The sequence below is a fragment of the Oryx dammah genome, unplaced genomic scaffold, assembly GCF_014754425.2.
Source record: "Oryx dammah isolate SB20612 unplaced genomic scaffold, SCBI_Odam_1.1 HiC_scaffold_1, whole genome shotgun sequence".
Classification (NCBI taxonomy): Eukaryota; Metazoa; Chordata; class Mammalia; order Artiodactyla; family Bovidae; genus Oryx; species Oryx dammah.
In genome coordinates, this window is record NW_024070185.1 from 97,694,878 (window position 1) to 97,719,148 (window position 24,271).

General features: G+C 41.2%; 1 protein-coding gene across 5 annotated transcripts in view; it reads left to right on the forward strand.

The window, feature by feature from the left end:
• PALM2AKAP2 (PALM2 and AKAP2 fusion) overlaps nucleotides 1-24,271 on the forward strand; it is a 507,547-nt gene that overhangs the window by 286,234 nt on the left and 197,042 nt on the right. For 3 of the 5 annotated variants that reach the window (XM_040237431.1, XM_040237449.1, XM_040237441.1), the window contains one exon: nucleotides 7,679-8,374. The exons of the other annotated variants lie outside the window; for them this stretch is intronic. In XM_040237431.1, the coding sequence (XP_040093365.1) occupies nucleotides 7,679-8,374 (696 nt within the window). The remainder of the gene's footprint in view (nucleotides 1-7,678; nucleotides 8,375-24,271) is intronic. 5 annotated transcript variants of the gene reach the window in all.

The following is a 24,271-nucleotide window of genomic DNA, read 5'->3' on the forward strand; positions in this document are numbered from 1 at the left end:
ACGTTTAGTATCATCTCAGATCTGAAAAGCAAACTGGCATTATTTGTCAGCATTTCACTGATAAAATTGTTGCACAGTTTGATAAAAAGCCAGAAGCCTGCGGCTCCCCGTTAGGGATCCTCCTGGCCCCGGGGAATCCTTACCCAGCACCTGTGGGGTATAGCCCTTCAACCAGTGACAAGTTCCGCCTGTTGTCCTAACACTCATGGCACACGTTTCTGTTTTGTCCACGTAAGGACAATAGGGACTTTATGATGACCCAATATGCTTTACCTCTGTCATTTGTCTAATCTGTCTAGAGACCTTGAAGGAAAAAAAAATTGAGATTAATGTGCTCAGCTTCTGCTCTTTCAAAACTGACGCTAGAATTTAGCCAGCCATGATGTCCAGCTATTTACATATAGTTTATGGAATTCCTTCCTTCTCAGTTTTGAAAATTAGAACTTGGCATTTCTGCCTCCAGTGCCTTTTCTGGTATATGAAATCCTTGGGACAAATTCATTGATGTGGGAACTGGGGTACAGCACCCAAAGCACTGTGAGCATTTGTATCCCTGGGAGTTTTATTATCTTCCAATCTTCTCTACTCACCTGGGTTTCAGTTACCTCTTAGCAGTCCTGGGTTTCAGTTACCTCTTAGCAGTATTCTTTCCGACACTTCTCAAGCTGTAAACTGCCCTTCTTGACCAAAAAGACTGAAGCAAAGTCAATATGAGAAATCGGCTTTGGCTTTTGCTAGATGGTGTCACCAACTCAATGGACATGAGTTTGAGTAAGCTCTGGAAGTTGGTGATGGACAGGGAAGCCTGGCGTGCTGCAGTCCATGTGGTCGCAAAGAGTCGGACATGACTGAGCAACTGAACTTTGCTGTCCTTCAACATTAGGCCCTTGCTGACTTATTTTTGTTAAAACCACAGAGTCTTGGGAAAACATTTGATTTGAAGAAATGTTTGATTATTGGGTTTTGAAGTTAGAGATTGCTCTCTGGGATGAGAGGAAGGATTCATGCTAAATGAATATCCTCATTTTCATCATTTTTGATATCCCAATGCTAATTTTGTATTTCCTACCTCAAGAGGAGTGAACATAAATGCATATATATAGTCTTATGCTCAAAGAGATGCATGTATATATATTCATTCATAAGCCAAGTGTATGTATTGTTTTTCTTCCACATGGTACATTGCCAGCCACTTGATGTGTATTACACAGGGAAGATCTCACTGCTGGGTGGTGGTCCTGGTCTGATTGTCCATCGCCCTCCCTCCTCTTGGATTTGATACATCACTGACTCACAGGCCACATGGGCTCTTCATGGCACCATGGAATATCAAAGATAGATACCATGTATACACACACACACGTATGCATTAATATTTCTATAATTGAATCACTTCACTGTACACCTGAAACTAACACAACATTGTAAATCAGCTATACTTAAAAAAAAAAAAAAAAAGCTACGTACCCTTCATTGTACCAGTCGGGAAAATGAGGCCCTAAATTGAATGTGACCTGGATAGGAATTCAGGCTCACTTTCTCCCTTCCTATGACACCTCCCATATGATGACTGATGATGATGGGACATGATTTTTATACTTTACACATGGACCCTCAACTTTATTCTTCCACCCACTGATCACGGTGAGTCAAGGGAAGTGAGCTGGGAGCAGCCTGGGTCAAGAAATTTAACAGTGATCAAAAGTTCTGTCTTCATGGGGCAGAGTTCTGTCTTGTGTGCTCTTGGCTTGATTCTGAAATGGAATCTCGCCAGTTTGTGTCACTTTCCACTTACCTGTGTCAGGCACTCTTGTTTCCTTTTCCCTGGGTCCCTTGGAGCCCTTGCAGGTGCTGTGTTTGTCCAGGCTGAAGGTGACGGGGACAGGAGGGCACAAAGAGCCAGGGCAGCAGGTCTGACTTGGAATCCAGCATTCTGTGTTCTTCACACCCTCTTTCCGGGCCCCATGGTATCCGTGTATTCTTTCTTGGAGGCCTTCCACTCTTGCTCATACTTGGGTCTTTTCAGAACCTAGAAACTAGGCTCATCAACCCCATTAGGGTATCTCTGCTTCTCCAAGGTGGCCCTTCCATGGATGAAAGAGCTGTGGGGGAGAAAAACCAAGGAAACCAAACATAGAGCTCAAAGTTGCAGTACCAGTGATGTCATCCATTTGTATCCCTTTGCAGAAACTGGCCCCTTTGGTTCTTATTCTTCATCAGCAAAATGGAGATACTGCTTGCTCTCTCACTGGGATGTTGGAAGGCAGAACAAACATGGCTTGTATCCTCCAGTCTCACTGTCATCAGTGTGTAATACTTGAAAATCAATACTTATATCATTTTATAAAAACATACTTCCAGACTCCAATCAACCCATCATTGGAACATCTACTGGACTCTTTCCTTTTTTTCTGTTACCTGGTCCTTCCTCAGATACTTTTCTTTATGTCCATGCAGCTCTTTCAAAATCTCTTTCAAGGGCTCTCCAGAAAGTTTCCTTCCCTGAGCAGTACCCTTCTCCTGATTTTTTTTTTTTCCAATAAGATGAACACAGATACCAAGCCCTTACTATCCTCATCGTCATGTACCTGTGGCATGGGGAAACTTGTGGGAAGAAAGGGGCAGATTAGAGAGTGTTCATTGTGGTTAAAGATGAGGGCATGATGTAAGGGAGAGGTCTTTGGCAGCAGTAAAAAGCAGAAGAGTTTTAAAAATTGTGTGCATGCCTCCTAAACAAAATGTAAATCTTATCTTCCTGCTGGTTCATATCCACCCTCATTCATATTTCAGATATTATTGGTTGAGAGCTGAAGCAAAATAGTAATACTTATTCATAAACAACACATTTAAGAAAAATGTTCACACTTCCTTTGTGGTTTTCTGAATGTCTAGTAACATTCTCATATGTGTATCCATGAAGTCTCCATATTGTCTTAAGAGAGTAGATCTTTAAAATTATCACCCCTAAAACTGGCAATTATGTAAGGGGGTGAAGGGGCCAGCTAACCTTATTTTGGTAATCATTTTGCAGTATATATGTATATCAAATCATCACATCATACATCTTAAGCTAGCATATGTTATATGTCAATAATATCTCAATAAATCTCAAAAAAAAAAACAAAAATATTGCCTTTGTGTAAGCTAGAGCTTCTCGAAGTGTTTGCCTGAGTCGCCTTACTAAAGAGAAGAGAGTGAAGGCAGACAAGGGATGTGAGACCAAACCTGAACCAAACCTGAAGAAATCTACTAAAAATCTGTGGTTTCTTTAAAGCCCTAGATCTTATCTGGAGAAAAAAATACATATGAATGTTGTCTTTTATGGCATAATCTATCTAAGCTTCTTTTATTATAAAAATGTCTTAAAGTAGTTTACTCTCAAATTCTAGAAATATTGAAAGAACAGTGTGTATCATATAAATATTAATCTCTAACCCTAATGAATCCATGTCACTTGCGGAGTTATCTCCGCAATAATCCAGAGTTATCTCACGCTTCACAAAATGTAGCATAAAATCGCAGGCAAAAAAGAAAACCCACTGAAAAGAAACTCTGTTCTTTTTTACCTGTTTCTCCTGAAGGATGTTGAAAGGGATCCAGTTCATCTCTCCACCCAGAAGGACTTCTCATATTCCCTTTTCTTCCCTCCACAAAGCATCATCCACTGCCACAGAACACCCCCTCCCTAGCCATCTTTCACAGAGCTTTTACTGTCTCTTCCATTAAACTCCTCCTTTCTCAGCTTTTTATTGTATGGATCTGATTAACCATTCTAGCAAAGACATTCTCCCTGTTATCCCTCCTTTCAGTCCAGTCTCTGATTCTAGGAATAGGCAAGGACCAGCTGAGGTTGGGAATTAGGATGGTAGAGAAGGGAAAATTGGACCACAAATGACAGCATTCTCATTGGTGGGCAGAGAGAGGAAGGGATATCCCTAAAGATTCCTATGTTAATAATGTATATCCTATCAGATATGGCTATAAAAATAGCAGTGTTTTATTCCATACTCTGTATTGATTGCAGCTCAGTGTACCATTTGGCTCACATATTACTGGGTGGTTTTGTAGTTTATATCTATTAACTGACAATCATTATTGCTGCTGTTGCAATTCAGTTGCAAAGCCACGTCTGACTCTTTGCAGTCCCATGGACCTGTAGTCTGCCAGGCTCCTTTGTCCATCATTATTACATTCCTTATTTATAAATATGTCCCATGAGTGTGTTTATAGTGATAGGATGCAATATTTCATGCCAAAACTGTACCTTTTAATATAAATGTAATATTTAAAGAACAGGTTTTTGGAGCCCATTCAGTTCAGTTCAGTCACTCAGTCGTATCCGACTCTTTGCGACCCCATGAATTGCAGCACACCAGGCCTTCCTGTCCATCACCAACGCCTGGAATTTACACAAACTCATCGAGTCAGTGATGCCATCCAGCCATCTCATCCTCTGTCATCCCCTTCTCCTCCTGCCCCTAATCCCTCCCAGCATCAGGGTCTTTTCCAGTGAGTCAACTCTTCCCATGAGGTGGCCAAAGTATTGGAGTTTCAGCCTCAGCCTCAGTCCTTCCAATGAACACCCAGGACTGATCTCCTTTAGGGTGGACTGGTTGGATCTCCTTGCAGTTCAAGGGACTCTCAAGAGTCTTCTCCAACACCACAATTCAAAAGCATCAATTCTTCAGCACTCAGCTTTCTTCACAGTCCAACTCTCACATCCATACATAACCACTGGGAAAAAAGATTTTAAATGCCTATTCTGTTTGATAACACATTTTGTGGAAAATCAGGAAATAGCTGACATAGTTCTCTTGATGTCACTGTCATTGTATGAGCCGATGTACCTTTTTGACAAATATTGGTTGGCTTCCCACTGTGTCACTTAAAGAAACTCAAGATCTTTGTGCTGAGCAAGTGAAACGTTCAAAATGGACACAATGAAAATAAAGCATTGGAATTTGTTTCAAAATCTTCTTAGTTAAGTGTTAACCATGTCATATTGTATCTTATAAGCAGAAGAAATACCATTGTTATTTTTCACCCAGTACAAACATTAATCACTGTGTATACGTTTTCATCGGTGTCATATAAACTATTTGTCACTAGATTAAAACAACCAATTAGACTTTTCAATTAGTAGCATTTGTTTCACAGGTATGTTTAACAGGTACCTTCTATCCAAAGGGCTCTAAGGTAGGTGTTTGGGGTGGGGCGGTGGGGGGGGGAATCACTGAAAGATGCCAGGCAAAAAGCTAGCCTTCCAGGATCCTAAAAATCTGTGGAGCTAATAAAACTTTCCCACAAATAATTATATTACTGACTGGAAAGTGTTAAGTGCCCTCAGTTTAGAAGAAGTGTTCAGAGACTCTTGAGAAGAGAGGGATAACTTAGAAATGGGGTGATCAAAGAAAGTTCATGGAAGAGGGTGCAGTTGACCTGGGCATCAGTGGATGAGTCACATTTGGATATAAAGAAACTCAAAAGTAGGACATTTCAAGAGGAAGGAATCTTAAAAGCAGGAAATGTTAGGTGTGAGATGGTATTTTTTAGCTGCTGTACAGGGTAAGGAAACAACAAAACGTTGTTTGGAAAGATAGTTTGGATCTTTTTAACATAGTGGGGAACTTATAGTTCAGAAAGAGATAGGGACTCAATGGTGATGACAAGCAGAGATGTGACACCAGACTTCAGAGTCTGTCAGTGGAGAAGGAACAAAACAGTCTAGGCAGAGGGACCCCATAGGTTCGAATGGTCATGTAAAGATGTCCTGAGAACAGTGAGACCTCTGTTATGGCCTCAGTGCATGTGAAATGAGAGAGGCTGCAAGGCAAGACAGGCAAGAAAGGAAGGTTGCAGACAAATGCCAAGGGAATTATATGCCAAGCTAAGGAGTTTGATGTTTACCCTCTGCAGACACAGGAGCTGATGGTGAGTTTGTAAGTAAGATAACTCTGTGGGCAGGGTGGAGCCTAGGCTAATAGCAGTTGGCTGGCTTTTACTATACAGGGCCAGATCATAAATATTTTAGACTTTGTGAACCATGTATGATCTCTGCTGGGTATTCTTGTTTCTTTCCTTTTCTCTTTCTTAAATTCTTTCTTGGCTTTACTTGTAGGTTCTTTCTGTCCTTCTTTTTCATAACAATTTTTAAAAAAAATTTTTTTAATTGAAGGATAATTGCTTTACAATATTGGTTTTATGTCTGCTGTACATCAACATGAATTTTTTCTTTTTTAAATTGTAAAAACCATTTTCCTCTCCTTTGGCCTTCTGGAAGTGAAATGACAGAAGTAGCAGATAGAAATCAGACACAGGCTGTTGTGCAGAAGGTCTGGTCTAAGGCAGTGGTGATAGAGATAACGGTGAGGAGATGTGTGGGGATGGATCTGAAGTAGAATTAGATTCAGCAGTTGTTTGATGATGGGGAATTAGGCAGAAAAGGGAAAATCAAGTATGATTCTGAGGCTTCTTGCTTGAGAGACTAGGTATTACTTCTCAACAAGACTATGCTTGTCCCACTAAGACTTTGCTCTCACCAAAACTCTGGGGAGCTTTGAGAGAAGATGGACTCAGTTTTGAAGCTGCAGAGGTTGATGTATGTGTGGGTCATTCAGGGAAAGGGTGTCTGGGGACAGTTGGCTCCATGGGTCTGAGGTCAAGTTTCCTCCTGTCCAGAACATGTGCCTCACGGGGAGCCTCTGAGGCAACAGGTCAGAAAGTATGGAGTGTTGTGAGAGTCTACAGGACAGGAAAGAGCTGGTCCTGAGAAAGCTCAGACTGGCCCCAGGATTTGGGATGTTGGAGAGGCTGAGAGTGGTACCTGGGAAGACCAGGTAGGAAGCTCTTGTGATCGTCATCTAGGAAACAGGGAATGGTATCTCAGATTGAGAGATGGCAGTGAAACAGCGAGAAGGCAGCAGCTGGGGATAACAGCATGGGGCAGAATCTTGAGGACTTGGCAGTATGTGCCTGGGGGAAGAAAGAGGCCTTCTGTGAGCACCGTCCTCTAATTCCCGTGTCGTGGGACAACGCCCCCTCTAGTCTTTCTTCTTCCAGTTCTTGTCTTAGAAACCTAACTAAGTGACTAAAGCTCACAGAGCATATAACCTGACTCCTTTCATAGCTTTCCATTTTTGCAAACGTCCTCTTTTAGAGTAAAGGATGGCCATGTGCCGTCTTGCAAAACCCTTCGCATTAATCTCCATTCACAGAAAAGGGAAATGTCAAAAAAAAAAAAAGAACACTTGGTAAAAGAGTTCTTTAAAAAGACTTCAGATTTTGGAACTAGGTTACATCCTAACCAAGGACTTTAAAATTGTCTAAGTCTAGGGTGCGCTCCCAATCAAGGTGAACTTGCATGTCATCAGCTTCCCTGAAATGTGGCACACTGGATCTCAACAGTCGCTCGTGGCCTTATTTAGCTGCTCTTCCTTGGAAGTTTGAATGCCATTAAAAATGGTAACTCTGTACACATGTCTTCCCAGTGCATTTAGCTGCTGTATTAAAACACATATATAACCACCTCTGTCCACAGTGCACTCACTCTAACACTCAAGATGCTTGGCGGTTAGACTAGAAAGGGCACAACACCGTTTTTTTTGTCTGTTTGGCAATTAACCATTCACTGGCTTTTTTTGTTGTAACATGCACTTCCTTTCTCTTGTTTTCGTTCAAGCTGTGTACGCCATGGAAATTAATGTGGAGAAAGACAAACAAACAGGAGAGACCAAGACTCTCTCTACATCCACCATTGGCCCAGAGGGGGTCCATCAGAGAGGAGTCAAAGTCTTTGATGATGGTACCAAAGTAGTGTATCAGGTGCACTCAGGAGGCACCATAGTAGAAAATGGAGTGCACACATTAAGCTCAAAGGATGTAGAAGAGCTTATTCAGAAAGCTGGACAATCAAGCTTAAGAGGAGGGCACGTGTCAGAGAGGACTGGGATTGCAGATGGGAGCCTCAGCCACCCTAAGGAACACATGCTCTGCAAAGAAGCCAAGTTAGAAATGGTCCATAAGTCTAGGAAAGATCATTCTTCCGGGAACCCAGGGCAGCAGGCTCCAGCCCCCACCACTGAAGGGCCGGAGGCAAACTTGGATCAGCCAGTCACCATGATTTTCATGGGCTACCAAAATATCGAGGATGAAGAGGAGACGAAGAAGGTGCTAGGCTATGATGAAACCATCAAGGCCGAGTTGGTCCTCATTGATGAAGATGATGAGAAGTCATTGAGGGAGAAGACGGTGACAGACGTATCCACCATTGATGGGAATGCAGCCGAGCTGGTGTCCGGGAGACCCATCTCAGACACCACTGAGCCCTCATCCCCTGAAGGGAAGGAAGAGAGCTTGGCCACGGAGCCAGCCCCAGGTACCCAAAAGAAAAAGCGCTGTCAATGCTGTGTTGTCATGTGACCACTTCTTTCTTCCCCTTTCTTCCGGGCAGCCTCTGTGCTCTCCACCACTTACGTAGACCTCACTGTACCACTAACTGCGATACTGTGAACTGGAAGCAAACACCTGCCTTGCCTTGCAGTTGGATTGCTTTGATCCCTCTTATTTTTTTCCCCTTTCGTTTTTTTCTCCAGTTTCCTCAGCTCAGAGACAACATGCATGTGTGTGCTTCACTCTTTCCAAGAACCTGCTTTTCCTCTAAACTTTTCCTTGTGTCTTCAAGAGGGAATCGGTTCCTTACTGCTCGATTGGAATGGACTCTTCATATCAGCCAGTGATCTCGTAGCCTTAATTCATTTGACTGGAATTGAACCCGTGGGCACCAGGGGAATCATTTTGTCATGTTCCTATCATGTAGTCACACATCGCCAGGTTGCTGATTTCTCACTTGCCTCCCTTACTGTGGATCTTTGCTTTTATATTTTATGTGGCAAAGTGCTGTGGGGTCTAGCCAGACGCTGGTGTAGCCAAAAGTGGACCTTACTTAGTTTGTTCGATCTAGGGTGATGCTTTTTGCTGCCTTACATAAGCTTCCAGGTTACAGTATTGTGCATCTCTGGCTTTCCTTCTGTTAAAACTGAAATGAAGTTGATGTAAAAGAAAAAGAACCCAGTGCTTGTTACAGCTGAATTGTAGGGACTAATTCCATAACCTGCTCATCAACAGCTGTCTCTCTTTCTTATGACTTAACTGATGGACCCTTTATATAAGAAGCACCATTTTTAACTTTCTAAGGACATGAAACAAGCATTGTTTTGAGCATCAGTAGTGATCTCCGAACTTAGGCAAATCCATGAACCTTGCTTTTATTCTCTAAAAAAAAAAAAAAGTGTAAATTTTTATATTGTTTTCTTTTTCATGGATATATTCCGTTAATCTATTTTCAATGAAGTGGTCATTTTGAGAAGTTTCTCTTTAGTGACCATATTTCTAAAACAGTCCTTCTGACCTACGGTGGTTGCTCGGATGCTTCCGGTCCATCCATTGTGGACGGTGCTGTTCCTGAATTAATTCTTCATTCACCTGCCCTGTTGATTCCAGAGCTTTCCATCTGGACTCTTTTTTTTATGTCCCCACGAAAAAGAGAATGGTACCTGTACCTTCACCGTGTAGGTTTATCCACCACACAAAATTAAACTTTAAAATGTAGAGAGACAAAAAAAGTTTCAAAGATGAAGAAAGATCTCTCTTTTCACCCTAAGTACTTTTAATTCATTCCACAAATACTGATGGAGTGAGTGGCACATAACTGAGCTTCTTCAAGCATGGTTTCCTCAACTTATAAAGATTCCAGAACATCAAGGGTGGTTTTTATCTAGAACACAATAAACAGTTCTTTAAATTCTTAGCATTTCTCCCAAAGCAAATAGCCACAGGTATAAAAGAACCAAAGGGAAGCAATATAATAAAATAATAATAGAGCAATGAAATAAAGCTGTAGCATTTGACTTGATTTTAAAACAAATATTATCTTTTAAGTTTTTTGCCAAATAGTATTGTTGCAGTTAATTCACAAATTTATCCATGTTCCATAGAACCTAATTTTTTAAAATATGTGATAAGATGTACTGGATCAAGTTCAACTTCTGTGAAGAGTATTGAGAGGAGGCAAAAGCAAAGTGACCTGGGGAGAATTTTATTACAGAATCAACTCAATTTGTCCTAAATAGCTTTCTTAGTGCTAAATTGATTATTTTTAATATATTGGCTTGAAATTGTTCTTATTGCAGTTAGAAGGGGGAAAAACAATATTTTTTAGTTTTCAAACAATTACATTTAACGAGCACAAAACAAATCATTTTATCACCAATATGTAAACCAAAAAAAGTTTAAAAAGGGAAAAAATAATGAGCTAAGTTCTACTTTCTAAGGTGAGTCCATCCATGGCTTGATTTTGAACAGCTGAGGGAATTCTCTCTAAATCTCAGGTTCAGCAAAGCAGCTCTTTTTGAATAAAACTGCTCTATTATCTAGAAATAATATCTGGTTTTGCTGCCTATAAACCTCACCACTTTCAGCTTCATGCTTCTCAGTAAATGCTTGTTTAAGCATCATTTAAAAAGTTAGAAGAAGACAAGCCAGAGAAACCTATTTGTATAGAAAAAGAAAGCAGCTTCAATGTTGCACAATCTCTGATTTTAATAATTTATTTAGAAAGAAATAATCTAAAAGTTTCCCATATCTTTTTTTCCCCCCTCACTTGAGGATGAAAACTATTCAGCATGAGTTTTTAAAAGCACAGTTAGTGAGTGGGATGATAGAATTTAGCCTTGGGCGTGTTGTTTGATAAACAGAACCAGAGTTTCTCAGGACAGATGATTCCCTGATCTGACCTAAGCTTCCATCAGTGAGTTAGTTTTTCGTGAAGAAAATTTTCTGTACCTCTCACTACAACACCACGCATGAGATCTAACAGACCAGTGATATTCTGTGCTCTCATTTATTAATAATTAGTAGAGGGATTAGCAGATTATATGAATTAAAGCTTATTCTCTGCTTTTACTAGGGAAACTTATGATTTAAATGGTTGTTCAAGTAAGACGTGTTACCTTTATGAAAAATGATGTGTGGCCACAAAAAATGAAGATGTGTTTGAATATGGCATATATATTTGTATAGCTCGCCTCGTTTTCCTGTCACAGTGCGGGATTCAGACTCAGCCAGTTCTTTAATGGGATGAGACCTATAATCGCATCTACAGCGAAAAGGAACTATCTTTCATAGTGAAGATATAAACAGACTTGTGACTGTCCACATTCTACCTTTCCTGCTGGTACTGGCATGGCATTGTCTCTGTAAAAACTTCATGACGTATTGCATCACGCCCTTCAAAAATTCAGGGTGTTGACCTACATCACCAGACTAATTAGAGAATCAGTAAGCTATCAGTACAAAACCATGGTCATTTTTGAGGTCATAGTTGGACTTTCTTTCCAAATCATAGACTCAGAACCCTTTTAAATGGGAAGAGGGAAAGGAGGGACATTTCATTTACTTATAAATAGATTCTTAATGGCATGAAATTAAAAGATTCTTTTAGAGTTAAAATGGTAAACATAAATCTTGCATATCCTGAAAAAATGTGGTGACTTGTATACCCTTATTTTTTCTCTTTGATGTGCAATAGGACAAAAGAAAGGGATTTTCTTTTTTCACTCTGTGCTTTATTTACTTACAATTATTTTCCTTATATAAGCAAAATTAGTTGCCTCTAAAAGTGATTTGACAGTGTCCAGTGATGTCACTTAATATTGGGAGTAAAGAGGACAAGACGCTAGGAATTCCTTTCTGGCCAAACCCCAATCGTGGTTTCCTAAAACTATCCAAAGGCTTTCAGAAAATACAAACAAATTCTAGAGTTGATTTGATTTGACTCTGAAATGTTAATGACGCGTATCGGCTTCTGATTCCTACCTAGTCCATTTTACTTTTTCTAGCGATAAATGTGTTTTTCCTAAATGCGAGGAAACTTTTATTTGGTTAGGGGTAAGTTTTTTTAAAAGGGGGAAAATATCTCTCTATAATTTCTTGGAGATACAGTAGCATCTCTGGAGCAAAATGTTGAGGCCAAGTCTGAAAACAGTTTATTTCTTTCACTTCATTCAGAATTTCATTTCAAGGGATCTTAGAACACCCTTGATGATGACCATTTATTTAATGCCAGTGAACCAGTGGGTAGCGAAAGAGGTGGCGGGAATACGGTGATAGAGGCAAAAACTGAATCACTAAATCAGTTCTTCCTTTTAAAAAAAAATTAACTCTCTCAGTGTAAAACACAGACGAACACAGGCAAAATACACATGGAGGACTTACTTTTGCTCTCACTTAAAATCTAGAAGCTCAGCCATCTCTGTTTGTTACCAGACCCACTTGTGGAGTTCAACCCACCAAAGGGCCCATACCTTGTGGGAATATTCCCATCTCCTGCGATTTTACTTTGTTTACAACAAAAGCCATTCCAAGGCAAGAACAGTTTTATGTTGTACTTTTGCAGTGTGCACATTCATCATGGAAACCAAGAATTCTCAGCATGGTTAAAAGATAAGTTTCAGGAACTCTGTAGATACGTAATCTTTTAGAAGCTCCTCAATTTATTAATCAAGGTATATGTAGCTCCGCTGATGAGGACCGAGCCAGAAGGCACCTCTTGTGCTACTGGATAGTATTATTACGACCCAGCGCATACATGGAATGATGGTATATATCACAAAACAATTCCAAGTAATGAGCAGGATGAGATCTTGGATTCCTGGGACCAGTTCATCTTCATTGTGAAGACCTCTTCTGGTCTTATCAGGAAAACTTCCCTGCATTTTCTTGGGAAAAAGAAAAGTCCATCTTTTATGAGGAGCACGATGTTGGTATATATCTGTATTTTCATAGCTTCAGCAAACTCCATAATATCCCCATTTTAATAGAAACCAAAATACTTATTATTTGAATGTAGAGAGGCTAGAATAAAAATCACATCCTAAAAGTTTCCAGGGGTAATTTTCCTGGGGAATCCTTGGATCAGCCTCATCCTACCATCCCTTAATTTTTATATGACTTAAATAGGCCTCTGTGTCCCCTCTCCACTCCAGTCTAAAAAGTCTGAACTGTAGCACAAAAAACTTGCTGTCAGTGTGAAAATACCATATGTATTTTGGGGGGACCACAGACTTTCTGCATCAAAGATCTGGGCAGCCTTAACTTTTATAAAAGAATTTTCAATGCTCTCTTTTACTAAGCAGGGAAACAAAATGTTTCCTGAAATTAATGACTTTTTTATATTTTGTGACTATTTTCTAAGTTTCTACAGGTTCATCTTTTCCCCATATTGCCTCTTACTAGTCACCTGGGGCTATTTTTTGCAAGTCATTGCATTTTTATCAAAAGAAAAGTACATCTCATGAACCACAAAATTCCCTCTAGACTTTAGGCAGTCCTTCTGGAGAAAAAGAACAGAAACACAGAAAGAAATGAATGACAGGGTGGCTTTTGTGTTCCTATGGCTAATGTACTGTATGGTATATATGTTTACAGAATGTATCTGCCTTGTGATGTTAACAAAATGACTGACAAAAAAAAAAATGAGTTCTGATGTGCCATTTGAAAGTTTGCCTTAGCATCGCTGTTTATGTTCTTTTCTGTCCTTTCAAAATCACAGGTTGTATTCCAAAGCTGTATGAGCACAACATTCTCTTCCCCACCCCTACCCAGCCCTTCTTTAGAGCTGTGAATTTCCTCCCAGGAGCCTGAGGCAGAACCTTGCAGTTCTGACCCAGGGGGAATACAGTAGGCGGAGCTTGGGCGTTGCTTCTGCCTGTCTGCTAATCAAATACTTCCTCCCGTTCCCACCTGAGCCTGCACTGTCCCACTCTGACATACCTGGGGTGGGCCCCTTGCAAGGTGTGGCCTCCTGCAGTCCTTCCCACCTTAAGGGAGGTGAACTTGTGGACCCCCTACCTAGATCTGGGCGCCTGTTTCTAAGCACAATTGGCATAGCTTCAAAAAAGCAAAGCGAATGAGATGGGCTCACATGCTGTGATTGAGCCTTCCCTGAGGGGTGTGCCATTCATTGTAGTCTAGGACAAGTGGGTGGTATAGACAGGAATAGGGAGTGGGTATAGAAATGGAATAGTTTATGTTTATTTTTTTAAGGAAAAATATTTTTATAATGAAATCTAAATGAGTTATGAAGCTTGACTTTGAAAATACCCTTGATTGACTGAGTTATTTCTCTATTCCATTAAGGTAACTTTCTGGTGAGTTCTGTAACACTAGCCCAGACCTTGGGAGGCATGAGCAGAGGTCCTGTGACCTGCCCCTACACCAGCAGATCTAGGTTGTATGATCAAACTTTCTATACCTGTCATTAGATAACCTGTTATACAGCTTGATAGCTCTCTAGGCCACACCTTTAATAATGCAGAATGATCTTTTGGAAGGAGATAGGTGTTTTAAATGAAAGCCAAGCCTAGCGATTATCAAAGTCTAACTGTTTCACGTATTTAAGGAGTAATTGCGACTTGTGAGGTTAAGGGACCACTTATAATACTATGGTACATTTGAGTTATTTATGTGAAATGGTGAGTCAGAGGCATCTGGCCATCTGCATAATGTACACAATATACATGAATGTATAAACCAACAGTATGAAACTTACCAAATGTTATTGGCCTTGTAAATATCAATGAGGCTGCATCTTATTTCCAGAGTTAAGTAGAGACTGGAAAGGATTATCCTTATCCATCCACAAAGGAGATACTGAATTTTTAGAGTTCTTAGATTTTTTTCCTTAATTTTCTACCAAGTTCTTGAGTTCCCATCACAGTCCTACTCAGGCTCATGAATATCTTCACCCACACCTGTTCCTCTGTCTGTCACACCAGAGGTCAGAGGTCAAGCCTCAGCATCTGCTCCCTTCTCCTCTTAGACTCTTCTCCCAGGAAGCATCCTTTCCTAGGATGGGGTCATTTTCTGCTACCCTAAAAGACCAAGATCCTTTTTTCCAATAAGGCAGGGTCCTAAACACTCTCCTTTTCAAGCAAAATAACCCCTCTGGTTCCCAGACAAATCATTTTAGTTTTTCCATCGTCAGAATCCCTCCAGCAGGCCCAACTCAAGTCCAGCTGTGAACCGTACTGTCATAACAACAACTCCAAAAATGAAAGAGCTATGTAACTGCCTGAGGGTGGTAGGGAGAGCCAGTGTGCCCTTCGCCTCTTGTTACTATGGGAACCTCTCACTTTGAAGATGAGGTGGTCAGGGAGACATCCAGTCACTTGGTTGTGCAGCATGTCTTTATGTACAAAGAGGCCACTGGGCAATGCCTGATCTCAGCTATTCTGTGTACAGCTCCAATGCCAATTCTGTGACATCCCCTTCTGATAACTGGATAGCGTTCTATCCTTGGTGGAGTCCTGGAACATTCATTCCTCCTCTCAAGCTCCTGACTTAATCCCATCATACAGGGGTTCGAGAAAATGTTGTGTCTGCTGCAGCTTTTCAGTGAATGTAGGTTGTTGATTGGAATGTTCAGCTTTAGCAGCTCACTCGTGGTGAGTGACATCTCTGTAAATATATCCATTTTGTGGTTGGTTGGGGGTGGGATGGGTGGGGCGGGAGACTGTCGTGCTTACTCTGAACTAGACTTGCTGGACTAACTGCTGTACTTTGCAACCTGAAGTGTACCTTGACTGTTCTGTCTCCTTCAGATGAAAAACAAAACAAAAGCTGACTTCAGAAGTAACACTGCCAGCGACAGCCGATGCTGTACTTGCAGCTTCTCTCTGTTCCTCTGTACAGTGTTAATAGACAATAAACTGCCTTTTCACTGCATCTACCTCTGTGTGTCTGTGCCCACATTCTTTCCCCCTTCTCACCTGCCACGAGTGGACTTCAGGCCAGACCTCGTGGGGAGCACCTCCGACCGTTCACTAAAACTCCACGCTAATCCAGTGCTTTTCAAACCTAAACATGCTTCAGCATCACCCGGTGGCATCTGCTAAGAATGTAGAAGCTCAGCCACACCTCAGGGACTCAAATTCAGATTCTGGGGCGGGGCCCAGTAGCCTGCCTGTTTAGTGATGTCTCCAGGTGATTCTGATCCATACTCCATCTAACCCAGCCCTGTGTTTGGGGACCTCTCTGTGGGAATCCTGTGGCCTGCCTGTTCCAGCTGGTTTCCACATTAACTAATCCTCTCTTCAACCCCTTCTTGCACACCTGTCTCCACACCTGTCACTCCTGTTCTTGTTCCTTATAAGCCCTCAGCAATGGCACTGACTTTGATCCCATGGGTCAAACTCGGTCTGCCCCTTAGTAAGTGTTCATCCAGTGCAGTCTTCTAAACAGGAGCCTCTTCAGACACCTGGGGACTTTGTTTCTCTTCTTTAATGCAACATCCTCTTTCTCTAGAATAGAGTCAGCAAACTTTTCATGTCAATGGCAAGAGAGTAAATACTTTTGGCTTTGTGGGTCACATGATTTTCGTCACAACTACTCAGCTCTACCAGGAAGCAGCCATACACAACGTGTAAGTGAATGAGTGTAGCTATGTTGCATGAACTTTATTTACCAAAACAGACTGGGGGCCAGATTTGGCCCTCAGGCAGGTAGTTTGCTGACCCTGGCCTCAGACAGAGCCTGGCACATAATAGGAACTCACTGAAAAGTTAAAAAGTTATTGCATGAAAGAATGAACAAAGGACAGGTATGATGACACCTGCAGAACAGTCACAGTTGTTTTCTTTGAGGCTATGAAATAAACGAAATTCGTTGGGGCGTTCTCATCTGTTGGGTTTTGTGGTAGATTTTTCTGGCTTTTTTTTTTTTTTTTTTTTTCGTGTCTTTATGCCTGGAAAGTAACTCAGGATTGAAACTGGAATGGTGCCTCAGACTACCAAACTGAAATTAACAAGAGTTTCAGCCAATAGACGTTAAAGAAGCGCAAGGACCTCTTGTCCTTGTTGAAAGCACGCTGGGCATATGAGATCTGGGTGGTCCCTGGGCATCTATGCATTTGATCCTAGTGTTTGTGGAACCACATCTTATCTAGTCTATCTCCACAGTGAATGGCAAGGGTTTCTTGACATTATTCTTTTTGTTAATTGAAAAACTTGTTAAACAAAAGGCTGGAACCACGGTAGACCATTATACACCCCCAACTCTAGGGCATATCCACAGTGACATGCTGAGTAGTGTGTGAAAATCTGTGTGCTGATATCCATTCCCCAGTGTTGCTGTGAATTAAGGGAAGTTATATTTACACAAAGCACTCTGTAAGCTGGAAGTGGATAATGAATGAAGTTTACTTGTGATGAGAAAGTATCTGTTCCTCTACTAAAGATCTTTTCTCAAATGTAAACATAATAAGCTGTTCAGATGTGTTTCAGAACCAGTATGAAAAGGAAGCTGCTTTTCCTCCACTGGGTTTGTGACATATATTAAAACATATGAAGTCGCCATTTAATAAATAAATAATGTGGAATAGTGACAGTTCCATATAATTCAATCTAATAATTATTTTAGATCAGAGATCATTTCCCATCATGGAGGGCAAAAGATTAGCCGATAAACTAATTATAGCAGGAGGAATTTAGATGAGGAAAGAACTTTGGAAGGGAACATTGTTCTGTACTTAAAACTAGGCATTTCTCCTGGATAGGTAGGATTTCCTTTAATCTAACATCAATCTTTTGAGGTAGACATTGCTAATATTCTCCTTAATACATGAGGAAACTCAGTCAAGGAGACAGTAAGGACGTTGCTCAATATAGCAGAACTAAAAATTAGAATGGAGGTGGGGAGCAAGTTTCAGGCTCACCTCTCTTCCACATAGAAAGCTCTTGTTATGAGAGTGGTGTGGGGATGCAGCTGAAACTGGATACAGAAGGATTTGGATAACAGAGCCATCTATGCCAAAAAAGACAAAAATGGCACCAGTCCTTATTTTGTACCTTTATCTACTCAAGCAAAGGCTCAGTAATAACACTGCCCTCTGGAGGATGGGAGGTGTCTATGCAGCACTTCCTTCCCCAAAGAAAAGCAGTCACGCTTATCTGTCTGTCTCCCTGGTTGTTTAGAGTCCTCTTGTTTTGCTCAACATTTTTCCTTCCCCATTCATAAAAAGGATGAACAAAATTTTAAATCTAGGAGTGGTATGTCCATTTTCAAATAAGCAAAGGAGGTTTTGCTGTTGTTAATATTGTTATTATTTTGCCCCTGTTGTAAGAGCTTAGAGGGACAGTGTTCTGTAGCACTGTGCAAATACCTCTTGCTATATCAGCCTTCTGCAACCATCAGTAGAACACACTGTCTCCCCAACAACCGAGATCCTCTCCCATTTTTCTCAAACAGTGTCAAATCCTCCACTATATGGACATCACACAAAAGCCTAACTTTGCTATTTAGAACTTAAGGCTATGAGAGCTCAGATTGATCATCTAATGCAGAAGTCACTAAATGGTTAGCCACCGGCTGAATCTGTGGTTATGTTGGTTATAACCTGTGGTTATGTTGGTTTTGCCTGCATCATGTTTTAAAATGATTTTTAATTCACTGCCAATAATAATAAATTAAGAGGAGTGTCATTTCAGAAATGGATTTCCAGCTTCTCTTGACATTTCAGAGGCTCTGTCAACCATGGGCCTCTTTTCCTGGCTGACAAGTACCTGGATCTGATGGTGGCTGCCTCTTTCAGATAAGTCACACTCTCTTGCTCACCATCGTCACCCCTACTTCCTGTTACCTTACTCTTGGCCAGTTTCCTTTGTGTATATTACCTGGCACCTGTTGATGTATGGTAGATTAGGGAATCTACCATAACCTACTCATTTTATGGCTGGTTCCCAGATAAGACTTACCTAAAGGGAGATGGCAGAGCCAGAATCAGAGATGAACTTCTGAACTCCTTTGGAAAAATAAGGTTTTGCACTAGGTTTGGATTTGAATTTGATGGAAGCATTAAAAAATTTTGAATAAGCCCATAAGCAGAAAGCCAATATCAGAATTTGATGCTTGTGCTTTTTACCAGAAGGACCCACATGACTTTATAATAATAGATTATCCCAAGGCTGGCAAACTCATTTACCACTCAAGAGGAAAAAAAATTTATTTCCTATGACAACTTCTACTATATAGATTATTCTACTCTTTGTTTCTTAGGTTAAATGAATCATGTCACGTTTTAAGAACTTTGTGGGATCATGTCTTATGGTTGAAAGTTGCATTCATGAAAAATAAAAATTGTTGTAGTCAACAACCATTGACTATTTCTGGGGTTTTGTATCCCTTCCTAGGAAAAAGTAACAAGATGCAAAGGCCATATGTGTTTAAATTTAAATGTGATTTTCTTTTCCCTCCTAATCCTTAGTCTCTTATTGTGCTTCTGAGATCATGTGGTCACAGAATAGTAATAGTCTTTAACTTTCACTTTCTTATCTTACTAAGCATAATAATCAGTAGAAAATTTGACATTTCAAAGACCTGATGAAATATGAATCTTTTCTCTCATAGCTTGTCATCAAAAGTCAATGTGATCTAGTATTTTCTTTCTAATATAAGATGATAAATTACATTTTCCAACTTTCTTTTTCCCACTCTGAGTCACCAAGTATAGGAAATATGAGCAGCAGACTTACCCTTTTAAGGCCAGGATTCTTAGGTCAACCCAAGAACAACCCAAAGGTAACATAAATCCTGAAGTCAGTGTGAATTGTTCATCCATCAGAATATGCAGACTCATATTCTTTCTCTAAAAGAGCTTATTTCAAACCAGAGTGCAAGGAGCAATTCAGTCATGTCTTCTTTCTCTGGAAGACTGACTAAATCTTCACTCTATTCAGAGGCATGATATGAGATGCTGTCTCGTAGTTTAGCTCAGTTCAGTTCAGTCACTCAGTCGTGTCCGACTCTTTGCGACCCCATGAATCGCAGCACGCCAGGCCTCCCTGTTCATCACCATCTCCCAGAGTTCAGTTTTTCCTAAACTTGGACTTTTGGTATCACCTTAATTATTTTTGTCCTCTGCGTGTACCACCTGTGGACCATCATTTACTCTTTTAACCACTTTTTTTTTTTTTTTTACTTAAACGGTAACTCTGTCACTCTACGATAAATAAGTAGCTGGGGTTCAGACGGTAAAGAATCGGCCTACAATGCAGGACACCTGGGTTTGATCCCTCGGTCAGGAAGATCCCCTGAAGAAGGGCATGGCAACCCACTCCAGAAGAATCCCATGGACAGAGGAGCCTCTCAGGCTACAGTCCACGGGGCTGCAAAGAGCTGGACACGTCTGAGCAACTAATGCTTTCACTTCCAAGTAGGTAGCACATGCCATAAAAGCAACATTATTAAGTTTCAGCTGCACGCAGTTGCCTAATAACATACACAGTTACCAGATCAGAACTCTTTCATTGTTAAAGAGAGGAATAGCCAGATTAGAGACTAGACCCCCATCTGTTTGATATAATCAGATGGCGTGAAAGATAATGAAAACCATAATCATTGTCTCACTGTGTGGTTCAGTGTTGTTTAATGCCGTCTTATATACCCCTTTGAAGGGCATGGCACCCCACTCTGGTATTCTTGCCTGGACAATCCCAGGGACAGAGGAGCCTGGTTGGCTACAGTCCGTAGGGTTGCAAAGAGTCCAGCATGGCTGAAGTGATACAGCACATATACCCCCTAAAATTTTGGAAGCACTGCTTTACCTCATTCCATTCCCTTGAAAAATCCCAGTTCCTCATTTTGAAGATTAGGATGAGAAATACAAAGTGACTTGCTCAAAGCAACAGGAAATAAGAGCAGAGGCACAGAGCTGGAATTCAAGCCCAAGTTGGGATGACCTCAGATTCTTTCTGTTTTACCAGGTGCCCATCGTGCCATTCCTTTCATAAGGAATGAATTGAATACATCAGCAGCAAACTTAAAACTCTCCAGGAAAGCTCTCCATCATTTAAACAAAAGTAACATCTGTTCCAGTTAGAGCTGTCTCTGGCATAAGCAGTTTTGCACTGATAGGGATCAGATCTAATTGGGCTCCTTCTGCCTTACTTGAGTGGAGTTGCACAATCAGATGTGAATTTCCAGATAGAGCAGGAAAGTGATGCAGTAGACAAGCACATGGGCCCAGGGGCTGCCTCCACCGTAAGGCACTCTGGCCTTCAGCCTCAGTACCTACCTCTCCTGAGCTCTAGTAAGCCCACTCCTGCTCAGCAGACCTCTTGATTAACTCTTGTTGAGTCAGGGATGGAGTCAATGGAGGCTGCAAAACTGAATGAGCACTGGAGAATGAGCAGAACTTAATGGAGAAAGAATCACTCAAGGACATCTTAACTTTCTTCTTTTCTCTTCCTTTCCCATCCCTCCCCTGCCCTGCCATTTTCCCTCTTCCCTTCTTTCTTCTCTTCTCTTCTCTATTGAATGAGTCTGCTTTTGACATAAGGTACTCTCCCAACTGTAGGATGAATTGACCTCAAAAAGTTCATTAATCCTCTCAGAAAGCACCATGTTCTCTGGTCCTCATTTCTTGCTTGCTGCACATTAGAATCAGAACAGTTTCTTAAGAATATAATTATACCAGGGCCCCACTTCAGAGATCCGACCTAATTGGTATGGATGAGGCCTGGGGCATTTATTAAAGGGCTCCAAGTGATTCTCATGGGCAGTTAGGGTTGGAAACGACAGCACAAAAGATCCCAGAGCAGGCAGGAGTGGTCCAGGCTGGAATCCTTGAGACAAGTCAACTCTGCTCCTGCTGCTGCTGCTAAGTCGCTTCAGTCATGTCCGACTCTGTGCGACCCCATAGATGGCAGCCCATGAGGCTCCCCCCGTCCCTGGGATTCTCCAGGCAAGAACACTGGAGTGGGTTGCCATTTCCTTCTCCAATGCATGAGAGTGAAAAGAGGACTGCAGCCCACCAGGCTCCTCCATCCATGGGATTTTCCAGGCAAGAGTGCTGGAGTGGGGTGCCATTGCCTTCTCTGCTCAATTCTGCAAACCAAGCCAAAAAAAAGAAAAAAATCTATGCTTTGGCATCTGAATCAAAATCAAGTCCCAAGTCTGTCACTGGTCAGCTTGGTGATTTGGGGGCAAGTTACTTCAATTCAACAAGCCTTGGTTTCCTCCTTTTATGAAAAGAGAATAATACCTATACTGTAGGACTCCTGGGAATGTTTTAAAGTCTTTTCTTTCTGCTTTTCCTTTCTCCTTTCTCTCCCATTACAAAAGAAAAGTGAGGAAGGTTGTAGGGGGAAAAGGCAGCTGAGAAAAATAGAGAAATTAAGTCAAGAGAAAAATGAAATGAAACTAGAGGTCTCAATTTAGCATAGATTTCTGAATGTTTATTTCTCTTTCTCCCATTTGTTTGAGCAATTCAGCTTGTAAAATGTACAACACAATACTACTAGTAATTATCAACCATAACCCTGAATTCTAAGTTCTTGGGTCTGTTTTTAAAACAATAAAAACATGAGATGATAGAATTGGCATTTGGAGTGTGAGGGGACCCGGGTCTGGGCTCTCTCCTAGGTACACCATTTACTATGTGACTTAGAAGAAGTCCTTTTTCCTCTTTTGGCCTCAATGTTTTCATCTAAAAAATGAGTAATTTTACTGGATGACTGTTAAGAGGATTGTGAGGGACATTCTAGGTGGATGTCAACATCAAAGGTATTTCTCTATAGTTAAAGAAAAGGAAAAAAAAACATCAAACTGAGGAGTGTTTTTTCTAAAAGATGCTAAAATCCCTGGCCTTTAAAAGCCAACACATAGACAATCCTCTGCAACCCTGGCCTGCCCATAGGAGTCCCTGGGCAAATCCCCCATCACCGCCTTGCTCCAGGGCCTTTCCAAGCCCAGTGGAAAACCAGTAGCCATTTTCCTATGTGTGAAATTCAGTGGGCAGACACCTGATTTACCAAGACTGATGGTTCATCATGGCTGAAAACAAGAATTTGGATTCCATTTAAAAAATATAAACAGACTGGCCTTATCAGGGGCCTGACATCTATGTGCCTCTCTCTCTCCTGATCCAGAAAACGCTGGAGGATTGGTGAAGACACACCTAGAATCTCCAGGGAGTTGAGTGCAGCAGGTAGATACCACTGCCTATCTCTTCTAGATGGTTTCTTATAGGAACCTTAAGGATTGGAGCAACAGAATGACAGTGCTTCGCTCTGGGTGGAATAGGAACTCCTCCTCTTGTGCTCCAAAGCTGAGTGTCCAGGGTAATAGGATTTGAAATCAATAAGCGAGTTCTGCTCCTTGATAGCTCTGTCCCTTAGGGCCCAGGCTCTTAGCCTTTGTGTTCTGCAGTGTGCCGAAGACTGTTTACTAAGCACAGGCAGATGGTGTTGATGCAAAGAGCTTCAGAAGCAGTAGATTAAAAGCCAGTCAAGGAAGTTCCAGATCAACAAGGTTCTTTGGCTGAAGCTTGGCAGAGGACAGTTTGAAGTCTTTTCATGTCCCAGGAGAGAATTCCCCTTTCTGGATGCCAAAAGGAGAAGTGAGAGTTCTCAGATTATTTCCTGAAGCCATGGCTAGGTAATGAAACCCTTCATTGCATATGTAGAAACATTCATCATCACCAAGGCACCCAGATCCCAGCTGAATAAAACAGAGAATTCCTCCTATATCCTTTCCTTCTAGAGTCCTTCTCTCTGAAATTCAAAATTTGCTAAAATGTGACATCTTCTCCTCCATCTCTTTTCTCCACCAAACTTCAGGTCCCTTTGGTTACTAACATAAATTTGCATTTTTACCAAAGGAGTCCTCTACCACCCTCCACTGGCCACATTCTCACCCAGCTTTACTAATGCTGTTTCAGACACACCTAGCATAGGCCCTTTCCTCCCCACATTTTGGGAAGTCTTAGTCATCCAACTCAACCCAGCTGAAATGCCTTCATCTCATTCTGCCCCCTGCACCTGCCTCTGACCCCTCATTGCCAGCCTTTCTCTGAACTGTGTCCATCTATGTGGCTGTGCCTTTACTTGGGCCTTCTGTATTCACATAGCCAAAGACTCATTTTCTAGCTCCAGAAATGGATCAGGATTAGCATTTCTTCTCTTGAAATTTGTTGATTTCATCTTGAGACACAGACTTACTGACTGTGGGTTGAAAACACAAATGAAGATTTAATACCAACTAATTCTTGGCTTCCATATCTCAGTGGGAAGCACAAGGCAGGAGTCTTTGTTAAAAAAAAAAAAAAAGGGTAGGGGTAGAATTTTTGTTTTAGTTTTCTTCTCCTGGTCAGAAAGAAAGAGGCTTGGTATTGTGCTGACAGCCATGGGTCTTCTCTTATCAGGCAAGAGGAGAGACTGAA